At 53.7% G+C, this 12,098-nt stretch overlaps 1 protein-coding gene across 2 annotated transcripts; it reads right to left on the reverse strand.

Annotated features, from left to right (window-relative positions):
* Positions 1-1,167: 1,167 nt before the first annotated feature.
* Positions 1,168-9,076, reverse strand: ZNF683 (zinc finger protein 683). 2 transcript variants are annotated; one of them, XM_082615062.1, is made up of 6 exons: positions 8,958-9,076; positions 6,961-7,088; positions 6,116-6,320; positions 4,012-4,706; positions 2,793-2,921; positions 1,168-1,776 (listed from the first exon to the last, which is right to left on the reverse strand). In XM_082615062.1, exons 2-6 carry the CDS (start codon positions 7,072-7,074, stop codon positions 1,453-1,455), a joined length of 1,467 nt encoding a protein of 488 aa, XP_082471188.1. In that variant the 5' UTR covers positions 7,075-7,088; positions 8,958-9,076; the 3' UTR covers positions 1,168-1,452. The 2 variants fall into 2 exon arrangements, with proteins under 2 accessions (XP_082471188.1, XP_082471189.1); XM_082615063.1 differs by having other exon boundaries at positions 6,961-7,085; positions 8,958-9,016.
* Positions 9,077-12,098: the final 3,022 nt, after the last annotated feature.

Consider the following 12,098-nt stretch of genomic DNA (forward strand, 5'->3'; position numbering starts at 1 on the left):
TGCGCTCTGCAGGGGTCGTCCCCACCCGGGCCACCCCCCTTGCTTCCCCCACCCCACCCCCGCCCCGCTCCAGCTTTCGGCCCTGTCTGCGCTACTTCTTTAGGCCCCCGGAAGCGCCAGGGGCCCACCGGGTCCCGGTGCTGGAAGCCTTCAAGCTGGGCCTGCACAAAGTAGGACGGAAAGGAGGGTCCTGGGCCTAGAAGGGGCCAGGAGGCTGGACTGAGCCAAGGCTCTTTCCCGCCCCCCCGGAGAAGGAGGGGCTAGAACGCAGGGGCGGAGCCAAGGGCGGGAATGGGCGTGATTGGGGGGCTAGCCTGATTGGTTGGCATTTTGGGCGGAGCCAAAAGGGTGACAGGGTGGGCTTGGAACCTAGACCTCGATACTGGTGGGGACCGACGCCGACCCTGCCCTTACCCTGCCATGGTGGGCCCTTATGAGAGTTCTCTCTCTCGATCCTGGAGACCCTATGACACAGCGGGAATCTCGCCTGTGGGGGAATCTTCCCCTGGTGGGGAAGCCTATCCGAAACCCACAGGGATGGGAACGGCGACCCCTGCTGGAAGTTGGCCAGCTATTATGATTGTTGTGATTAGACTGTTGTGATTATAACCTGGGCCTCCTGTACCCCCAAAGGGCAGTACCCTTTCCCACCTGATGCTACCTCTCTTAACTCTCGGGGGGGGGGGACCTTGCACATTGGGGGATCCTCTGGGACTGCAGGAAGAAAGGCCATCAGGAGGGTCCCAGTTCCCCAGGCTCTCTGCCAGTTCTTCCCTGCCGGCAGTCCTTGTAGGACCTCTACCCCTTTCCCCGAGCTTGGTGCCTCCTTAGCCGTTTGGCCTCTGTGATGACTGGTCCTGACATACGGGGGGACATCTTGCTTGTGGATCATGAGTGGACACTGATATCCTTGTGTTCCTACCTCTCCCACAGGGAGCTCAGATCCTGGCATGTACAGAGGGAGGATGCCGCACCTGACCACGGCAGGGAGTACCAGCTGAGGGGGCACGTAGGAACTGTGAGACAAGAACGTTGCGGGAAGCAGCAGACAAGCATCTGGGCAGGTGCTGGAACATCTGTTCAGAAAAGAGGGCAGTGTGTCCTGTGCTTGGCAGCACGGTCTGCACCTTGCAGCGACCTGGAAGGCTGGACTGTCCATCGGCGAGCTGAGATGGTGGGGCTGGTCCCAGAAAGGTCCCAAACAGAGTGGAACTCAAACCCAGCCAGAGTAGATGGCTGCAGGCACCCACCCCACGCGGTGGGTAGCATAGTCTCTTCCTGGCTGTGTTCCCTGAACTGCCAGGTGGAGTAGGGTGTGAAGTCTGGCAAATACATGGTGACCTCCCCCTCTGCTACTGAAGCTCAGGAAGCCTCAACTCATCATAGAGAAAATCCTTTAATTTGTCTGCCTCTGCCCCGGCCCCCTCCCCAGGGCAGTCCTGGCACCACTGCTCAGGCTGGCTGCCCTTGCTTTCCCCAGGATGCTGAGGACACCTTGACCTTGTCCACGTCCCAGTCTATCTGCCTCTCTGATGGGGCCACCACAAGATCTAGTGCCCCCTGGTGCCATCGGGCAAGGCAGGCAAGAGAGGCCAGGGGCAGGTGGCTGTGAGCAAGGCTACAGGGCCGTGGTGCATGCAGCCGATGGTGCAGCTTCAGGTGAACGTGCTGGGTGAAGCGACTTGGGCAGACACTGCACTGGAAGGGCCGGGCCCCTGAGTGCAGGCGCAGGTGAGTCTTGAGGTTGCTGGAGCTGCTGAAGCCTTTGTGGCACATCTGATGGGAATGGGCACTGGCGTCAGCTCTACCCACCTGGTTGACCCAGGATCTCTGCTCCCCCTCCCCATCTTGAAAATACCCCCCTACCACCTCCCTGTAATGCAGGCCTGGAAGCTTTCCCCCCATGATTCCTCCCTGGGACCCACAGTGTCTGGCAGATTGTAGCCAGTCAGACTGGGTTAGTATCTGGGTTCTTTTACTCCCTGCATGACCCTGTATAGGTGACTTCCCCTCTCTGATCTTTGCTCTCCTTATTGGTAACATGAGAGTATTAATACCTAACCTCATAGGTATGGTGGACTGAATGAGATAATCACATAGAACCCTTATGCGTGGGGCTGCAGCTTCAGTGGACGTAATTAACATTTCCTGGGAGCTGCTACATGCCAGGAACTGGTCTCGTGTACTAGTCTTCTCCAGGACTCTGGAGAAGCAGGACTAAGCACTACTCCTATATTACAATGAAAACGCAGAGGCTCAGAGAAGTGAAGCCACTAGCCAAAGCTCACACAGCAAGTTGGAGGCAGAGCTAGGATTTGAACCCAGGTAGCCCGGACTATAACCACTATGCTGCTTTCATTTCTGCCTCTTTAAAACAGGGAAAGAGTCCGGGCCCTTCTGACCTCCCAAGGGACATGGTGAGGCTCAAAGAGGGAGGGAACTAACATTGAGCTGATGTTTTAAGTAGTGTTTACATACTTTGTACACACTATAGCATTAACTCCTCCAACTATGCTGGGAAGTAGGCAATGGGTATCCCCAGGACCCCAACTTCATTCTTCTCCCCCCACAGACATACATCTCTTTTCTCCTCTCCAGGCCCAGGGGGTGACCTCCAATATCACGTCCTGGCCCTTCCCTTCCACCTCCCTCTTCCCCCCAACCATTGCCTCCTGTCCTGTCTCCACTTGCTCAGGATGGTTGGGGAATGGAGGCCATGGGTGCCACCCCCCAGGGGCCTAGAATTCTTCCGCAGCCTGCAGGAGTACAGGGGAGGGGGAGGATGGTCTCACCGGGCACTTGTGGGGCCGCTCCCCAGTATGCACCAGGTGGTGCTTCTGCAGGTGGGCCAGCTGGGTGAAACTCTTCTGGCACAGGGCACACTGGAACGGGCGCTCCCCGCTGTGCACACGCAGATGGACCTGAGCCAGGTGTGGGAGAAATGCTGCCAACTGCCCAGAGCCCTCCAGCAGGGCCGGGGATCCTCTTCAAATCTCTACCCACATCCCCATAGGGCCCCCTTTTGGCATCAAGGCCTCTCAATCCCCCTGCATCTATATCACCTCCCTGAAGGCCAATCTACCATTCCCCAGGATCCCCTCTCTCTCTCTGCTGCCCTGCAAGAGGGGAGATGGCTGTGGTCAGCAGGCCAGGTGAGGGGTACCCCGTGTGTGTGTGTGTGTGTGTATCTTGTGCAGTGCTTCTCGAAGTATGGTCCACAGACCCGCAGCATCAGCATCACCTGGGAGGGTGTTAGAAATGCAGATTCTCAGGCCCCACCCCAGACCAGCTGAATTAAAATCTCTGGGGCTGAGCCTAGGAATATACATGTTTACTAGCTCTCCAGGTGGTTTGAGGCTCGTTAAAGTTTAAGAATTCATGCCCTAGAGGATGAAGAAGGGCTGTTCTCCAATAACCGTAACTTTTCCTCAACTTCAGCAGGTACCAGCTCCCCCCAGCTTCCAGCCTTTGCTGATACACAGAGATGTGCCCATGGTTGCCCCCTGCTGGACGATGCCTATAATGATGCTTAACAGCACAGTGCTGATGTGCAGGATCCCACATGAAAAAGGCTGGTTGTCAGGTCTGTGGTCTAGACTCACTAAAATCTACCTGTTCCCCCACCTGAACTTCAAATGAGTAGACAAGAGGAGGCTTAACTGGGAATCAGAGAGGATGGTTGTTCAAGAAAGGACTTTGCCCTAGATGTTGAGAGACTGAGATCAAGACCTGACTGCACCATTAAATCAAGGTAACCTTGGGCAAATCTTTTCTCAGTTTCCCTATTTTTAACTTAAATGAGAGGATCTCATAGACAGTCTTTTAGTGTGGAGAGGACTCGTCTCTACGGATGTGAAACTGAGGGGCCAAATGAACCAGCCAAAGTCATAGGCCCTAGAGGTTGCCCAGGCGTTCCTTCTGGCTGTAAGGTCCTTGATTCCAGAAGCAGGATGGGAGTGGGGGGGTCATCGAAGGATGCCGAGGGGAGCCATGGAGCCCAGAGGCAGATACCTTGAGGTTGGAGAGCTGCCCAAAGCTCTTGCTGCACACGGTGCACTCGTACAGGATCTTGCCATTCTCTTTCTTCAGCGGATAAGGCAACGCTGAAGAGCCCGCCTGGGAACCCGGCAGGGCCGACTTTGCTGGAACCGCCCAGCCAGCATGCTCCAGCCCTGTGGCGTCGGTCCTGGCAGCTGCAGAGCCTGGATTCCAGGCCTGGGAGGGTTGGATTTGGCCAGAGGCTTGAGAGGCCCCTGGGTAGGGGTACAGGGTCTCCCACTGGGTGCTGGAGTGCCCGGCCTCATAGAAATTCATCAGCAAGCTGGGCACAGCCATGGTGGTGTAGGAGGTGTTCTGGGGCAGCATGAAGAGGGGGGGACACTGCACAGAAGGTAGGCCCCCACAGGTGACCAGGTAAGGTGAGGGCAGGAGAAGTGGGTATGCAGGATAGAACGGGTGGAGGTGGGATGGGAGTTCTTTGGAAATGGGGGTGGGTGGGGGCCAGGAGCAGAAAGCCAAGGGGCTGGGGCTCTTTTTTTCTTGCCAAGGGTTTGGGAAAGAGCTGTTGTGAGGAGAGAAGGGTGGGCCAGGGGACCCCTCGCCAGCTATTTCCAGCTGGCTTCCCATCTTGTCCCTGCTCAGAGGGTACTTGGCTGTGAGTTTCTCGCCATTGGAGGAGCCGGCAGGCCGCCTTGGTGGCTGGTGCCCTGAGCAGGAAAGGGAAGACGGTCAGGGCCACACAGACTCGGGTAAAGTTCTGCTCTGCATCAACCTGCCTGGCTCAGAGCTGAGAGAGGGCTCTAGCCTGCACACCATATCCCCTCTCTGGGCTTTCCTGGTCTGCAATTGCCCTTGCCAATAAAAGAGGCTAGAATTTGTGCAGCGCATAATTAATTTCAGAGAGTGAAAGCGATCGATTCAAGAAACCTATTAGATGTACAGGTGGAGAAGCCAAGTGGGCAGTTGGGTGAATTGGTTTGGAGATTAACAGAGCAGCCTCAGCTGGAGACATAAATCTGGGTGCCATGGGCCCAAATGAGATCCCATAAAAGGTGGTCCTAGATCTGCTGTGTCCAAAATGGTAGCCACCAGACACATTTAAATTGATTAAAATAAGTACAGTAAAAACTTCAGTTCCTCACTTGCATTAGCCACACTTAAAAGGCTCAGTAGGTATGGTATCAGACAGCACAAGTACAGAGCATTTCCATTATTGCAGGAAGTTCTATCAAACTGCTACTCCAGATAAAGAGAGCAGGAGAGGAGGGGGGGGAAGAAGAGAGAGGAGAGGAGAGGGGGAAAGAAGAGAGAGGAGAGGAGAAGAGAGGAGATGGGAACAGGGGAGGAGAGGGGAGGGGAGGGATGAGGCGGCAGCTCTGGACTGAGTTCCTGAGCAGGGGAAGACTTAGGAGGTAAGTAATGGAGAGCAAGCAAGGGAGACGGAGGTGCAACAGCCAGTGAGGTAAGAGTTAAACTGGGAGTGATATAAAGTAAAATACTAAATAAGTATAAAGATTAAAAAGTAGATTGTCTGCTTGGATCCTCATTTATTCACTCAACCAGCTTTACTGAGCTGCTTTACTCTGTGCTGGGGAAATAAAGGACACAGCAGCATGGTCCCTGCCCCCCAGATCGAGTTGCATAAGGAAATGGGGGTATCGTAAGCAATAAACGTAGAACATAGGTTAGTGAGATTGTACTTTTGTGGAAGAAGAAACTGGCCTCCATGATGTCATAGAGCCAGAAAGGGCAGAACCAGGACTCCACCCCTGACTCCCTGACTCCCAGTCAGGGCTCCTGTCTTATAAAATAGGCCCCTCTAGCTCAAACGTTCTAGGCAGACAACGCCACTCTCAACCCACCGGGAATAGCTATGCCTACACCAGATCCCATACCCGTGCCTGAGAAAACCACTGCCTACCTCTGCTCACGTGTCACCACCTGAGAGCCCCTCGCACCCCCAGGCAGAGCTCCAGCTCAAAATGTGGCAGTAACGCGTGCTTGAGGCTCTGTCCTCACGAGTGACACTGGGTCCGCAATGTCTCTCATCCCCAGACCTAACAGTGCTTCCCACCTCCAGCCTCCACCAAGGTGCAGCCCCGTGCCCCGGGCTTACCTGTGCTCAAGGCATCCTCTCTGAGACCCTGCGGGGCTGTGCCCGGGGGTGCCAACTGCAGGGTGCACAGGTATACGTCCAGGCCCTGAGGGCAGGCTGGCAGGGAAGACCTGGCCAGTGCCAGTGGCAAGGGGCACAGCCAGCTGGCACAGGATGGGCCACGGGCATCCACTGTGTCTGGAAGTGGCCTGAAGGCTGGGAAGACCTGGAGGGCAGGGGGAAGGGGCTTGGGGACTAGGGACTGGGAGTCCCCTGGGATAGTCCCTTGAGATGGTTCCACCCCTAGTTTAGTTTCCAAAGGGGGAGGAGAAGCTAAGACCACCCCCCAACATACACCGGCCTCCACCATGTCTGTCACTCAAATGGCTTCCCCTGCCCTCATCCACGTTCCCAAGGGACTTACACATCCGCCCCCAGGATTACCCTCCCCCTGCCCCAGAACCCCTCACTCAGCCCTGTTCTTCCTCCTACTCTTCCTTCCTGACCACCCTCAGACTATCTACTCGAATGGAGCCAAGGTGAACTTAGAGAAAATCCTCATCAAAGACTGTGTACCCCACAGGAGGGCCCTGAGCCTCCTCCCTCTAAGGCCCAGGTCACGGTCACACAGCCAAGCTTCCTGCATGGCCCTGTCCCTTCTCATGCCTCACAGGAGAGTCGGGCCCCTGGGGCACGGGAGAGGGTCTCTGGCACTTCCAAGGGCCCATTCCCATGACGTGCCGGGGTAGGGGTGCTCAGGACCAGAGGAATCTAGGTCCCTTCAGATTTTCCCCCTACTTCTTCCTAACATCCCCTCTTTCCAGAAGCAACCTGGCCTCAAAATTGGGGAAGGGACCGCATCTTACCTGATCGCCTTGGCAGAGCTGGAAGTCCGAGTAGGGGGACAGGGAGCCTCCTGTGCTCCCCAGGGGCTTAGTCTTGTGGCAACAACCCAGCTCTGGAGCGGGTTCCCGCTTCATGCCCCCACTACCTGCTGGGAAGACAGGTCAGTCACTGGTGAGCAGTGAAGGTCCTCCAGATAAGAGCCTGTCTTCGAGGGCTGGCTCTCCCAGGACACCACTGTGCGGCCTTGAGTCAGTCACTGCCCCTCCTGGCCTCAGTTTCCCTATCTGCAGACTGGGAGGGTTGGACTGGCTGATGTGAAAGGACTCTCTCAGCGATGACATCAAAGCCAATGATGCTTTCCTGGTAAGGGCAAGAAGAGGATTGAATGGAGACTGGCCAATCAGAGGCAAAGAGCAGAACTGGCCTGATCCCCATCCCTGGGGAAGGGAGGAGAGAGGAAGGTCCTCATGGAGGTACTTCCAGGTGAGCTCAGAGATCTGAGGAAACATTCCAGACCTCCTCAGGGCCACAGGGAGTTGAGAAGCTAGTCCAAGACTCTACCAACCACAGGCTCCTCACTGAGGGGCGCCCCTGCCCCCCAGCTCATCCACACAGCTTTTCTGGGCCACTGAGGAAGCCCCAGTGTCCTGCCACCCAGACTTCCCGGGCTCAGCTTCCTCAGCAGGGGCGGTCTGAGCGAGCGGACCCAGAGTCCCCCGGTCCTGACTGGCCTGACAGGAGGCTGCCCTGTGCCAGCTGTCTGCTCGGCTAGCGCCTCACTTCTCTGCTGCTTTCACTGAGGGCCGCACAGCCCAGGGACCACGCAGCTTGGCAAGTGTCCCGAGGCCCTTCCCCTTCCCCCCCATAACCCTCCTTAACCCCCCGTGCCCCTCAGAGCCTGGCACCCTCACGCGGGTGTCTCATTCCTCCAAAACCCGGTCTCCTCTCCCTCTTCCCTGACTCCTCCTGACCTGCCCCAGGTCTCAGAACACCCCAGAAGGAGAGGCGGCCTGGGTGAGGCTCTTCACCTGGCTCAGCAGAAGTCCCCTCTGGCTGGGGAAGGAAGCAGGTGGGCAGGTGGGCAGCCAGCCTCTGTCTGTGTTTGAGGCCCCCGTGGGTGTGAGAGGTGACAGGAAGGCGCTACATTTGAAGTTGCCACAAATAGGAAGGGGGGGGCAGGGAGGCAGGCAGGGGCCCTCTGGGACCTGAGAAGGGCGAGCCGCCCACCTGCCTTTACCTACCTGAGACAACACTGCCAGAGCTTGGGGCCACAGTAAACTGGAGCTACTGGGATTTCAGTGTGCAGGCTGGGATGGAGTGGGGTGTGGTTAACTCTGGTTCTCAGAGAACTCAGATGGCTGAGCAGGAGGGGGACAGAGTAGGGCTCAGAGGCTGGAGCTGGGGTCCTTCCAGGGATGCGGGCCCAACGGGGACAGAGACGGGCAATGATGTTGACAGGGAAGACAGTGACAGTGGTGACAGGGACAGAAACAGGCAGAGACAAGAGCAGGCAACATAGGGTGAGGCAGGGGAGAAAGCAGGAATCCGATCTCACACAGCAGGGGCCCAGCAGGAAGCGAATACATCTTCCTCCTCTTCATCCCATCTCTGATTTTTCAGTTCTGGGGAATCCTTTCTCTAACTTAGATAGAATGCTGAGGCGCCCCACTCTGGGCAAGAGATAATTCAAAGACACAGCAAAATGCTAGTAAGGCATGACTAGATATCAAAAGGGAGACACTTTAGGCCAGAAACAGCTTTAGGCTAAGCAATTTCATCGTTCCTGTGAGCAGGAGAAGGTGCATCACCCCCCAGCAACTCACTCAGAGTCACACAGCAAATAGCCAAGAGCTCTCTAGTGCCAACCCTCAGGTTCCACTGTCTCTTGGCAATGTCAGCCCACCCCCAATGCCACCCCCACTGCTTCATTTCTGCCCCTCATGCTCTCTTCCGAAGTGCCATTCCCAAGGCCCAGACCACCCTCCCCATCCTCTCCCCCCACCAACCCTGCACATACCAGTTGCCCTCTCAGCATCCTTCAGGTTAGTGAGGACCCCTTCCCATGGCACTCCTTGCCATCTTGGTCAACCAGAACTCCACTTCCCAAAGCTGGAGCCCTCCCAGCCTCCCAGGACACAGCCTGCCTCCCCTCCAGCCTTGCCTGGAATCTAGGGGTGCAAGAGCCTCACTGGGTACCCGCGGAAGGCCCCACCCACATCTCGAAGGAGGGTTCACACACACCTCTGGCTTCCATCTGCCAACTCTGCCCCCTCCTGGCATCACACTCTGCTCCCAGCTCACAGAAAATTGTACAACCTCTTGGTTAGGAACAAAAAAGGAAAATGGCCTTGGAGATTTCCAGATCTCCAATCCCTGAAAGGCCTGGTTAGGAGTGTCCCAGGAGGAGGGCTGGGGACACATTCCCTCAAGTTCCCACTGGAAACAGCCTCTACCTGCCAATCCCTTCCTTGCTCCCATCTCTTGGGCCTTGCCAGGTTCTCTGTCTTGTCAGCCTCCAGGTCCACTCAGATGTCACCATGTCACCATGTCCCACATCCCCCTGAGGGGTAGCACAAGGGGTAAGACCATGGCCTCCTGGGAAACCTGGACCAATGCCTGGACCCAGATGAGAGACCCAGGCCAAGGCAAGTCCTTGGAGACCAGAGGGGGCTTGAGAAATGATCGTGGAGGGGAAGCAGGGTTGAGGAGCCTTCAGTGCTGAGCAGAAAACACCAGGGAGGCCTCAGAAAAGAATCAGTGTCCAGAGCAGAAGAGCTGGAGGGGTGGACAGGGGTCTTCAGGCTCCTGGCTCACTGTGCGCTTGCTTTCTTCATCTTTCTGTTAATTAAAAAATAATACAGATGAGTGGTCAACGATTCAAGCAACATAGAATATAAAGACCAAAAATGGAAGCTCCCCTCCTTCACAGTTTCCCAGTGGTGAGTGTGAATTGTTTGGTGTTTATCCTTCCAGACATTTATCCATGAACCTACAAACAAGTAAATGGACTTAAAATTTTTGTTTTTATACACAAATGAATTATATGATAGCACTGTTGTGCAGCTCTTTCTATCAACAGCCTACTGTGGCCATCATTTCATGCCAGAATGTACACATCCTCTGCCTCATGCTTTTTTCCTGACTATATAGTGTTCCATTGCAGAGGACCACCTATATGTCCTCTGATGGACATAATATGTAGCATTTCTCTGTTGGTGGACTACAATTTTTCCCTGTTCCACACAAGGCTGGAAAGGATCTCCGTGCAGAGGTAATATGCAGAGTGTTTAAGAATATTAGGTCTCAGACACAGAAAGACAAATATTATATGATACCACTTACATGTGGAATCTAAAAATAATACAAATGAACTTATTTACAAAACAGAAACAGACTCACAGACATAGAAAACAAACTTATGGTTAGGAAACATGAAAGAGGAGGGGGAAGGATAAATCAGAAGTATAGGATTAAAAGATACACACCACTATATATCAAATAGATAAACAAGGATTTACCAGGTAGCACAGGGAACTGTATTCAATATCTTGTAATAACCTATAATGGAAAAGAATTGGAATAAATAAATAAATATATATATATACATATACATATATATATATATTTTTAAACAATGTTAACTCTGCTGGATTTAATCCCAGTTCTGTGACGTTAGGGCAAGTCACTTAACCTCTGTCCCTCTTTCCTCATCTGTCAAATGGGGTTAGTAATAGCACTTGCCTCACAGCGTTCTTTCAATGATTCCTCAAGATAATTTATGTAAAGCCCTGAGGACTGTGCCAGGCCCAGTGCAAGCACTTGACAAATGTGGGTTACTGTTAATATTGTATATCAATCTTTGCCTAGTTAGGCAAGTATCTGCAAGTCAGCTTCCTAAAAGCTGATGATGAATGTTCCTGGCTCACTTTGGAAGACCAGAATTTGGGCAGCACACTTGGAGACATGAACTACATTCAGTTTTATTGCTTTATTCATTAAGCCCTGGTTGGAGACCATTGCTCTCCTCCAATGCAGTCTTGCCCTCACACCAGTCCACATACCACAGCAATAGTAGCTCCTGGCATTCGAGCCCTCCCCATGTGCCAGGAACCCTGCAAAGCACTTTGACCAGCTTTGTCTAACTCCATCAACACAATGGCAAGATGGATGCTATTATTTCTGTTTTTTTTAATTTTTTAAATTTTTTATTATTATTTCTGTTTTACAGACAAGAAAACTGAAACTCAGAGAAGGAAAGTTACTGGCCCAAGATCACATGACCCAAGTTGGGGCTGCGATGTCCCAGAAGAGAAGGAGACCTCAGGGAAGAATTCCTGGGGCAATTCAGGGGCACCTATGAACAGACCAAAAGGGCCACAAATGTGGTACAGTAGAGTCTGGATTCCCTTCAGAGGCCAAAGGACCCTCGGAAAAGTAAAGATGAATAGAGACCCAAGTAAAGGACTGGGGAAACGTGCTGCAGAATTAGCATCTGGCACCGTGCAAGCTCCCCAAGATCCTGTCATTCATTCATTCACTCACATATTCATTCACATATTTATTGATTGCCAACTATGTATCAGGCATTGGACTAGTTGCTGGGAATAAAGCCCATAGGAACATGACACAGACCTGGCAATTTACAGCCCACTTATCAGAAGGCTTGCAGGATGTTGCTGAAATAAAAAGTTGTGTGCCACTATCAAAGCTTATTATCATCAAACAGTTTGGGAAGCAAAGTAGAGCCAGGAGTGTTGGGCTAGCTTGTGCAGTACAAAGAGAAACAAAGTGGAACCACAAGCAAAAGCCCCACTTCCTCTTCAAAAACCTCAAAAACTTCTCCAATCCATAACCACTGCCACCTCCAACCTTGAGGACAGTCAGCTGAGCTCCTGGCTGGCTCAGTGCTGGGGTCCTGGAACTCTGTTGCATGCATAATTTTGAGGGGGCACCCGATCAGCCAGGTCAGGAGGGGGGTCTAGGACCATCATTGCTTCAGAGGGTTAAGAAGCTCTGTGACTCTGACAGGGTTGAGGGTGGAGAGCTCAGCCCAGTCCACAGTGTGCTCACCTGCCCCCGCTCTGTTGTTGACACCTCCCTCCCTCTGCCTGACACCCACTTATCTCATCTCCCCGGACAGCCCAGCTGTCAGTCAGAT

This window comes from Mesoplodon mirus (genome assembly GCF_964341445.2).
Source record: "Mesoplodon mirus genome assembly, chromosome: 3".
Taxonomy (NCBI): domain Eukaryota; kingdom Metazoa; phylum Chordata; class Mammalia; order Artiodactyla; family Ziphiidae; genus Mesoplodon; species Mesoplodon mirus.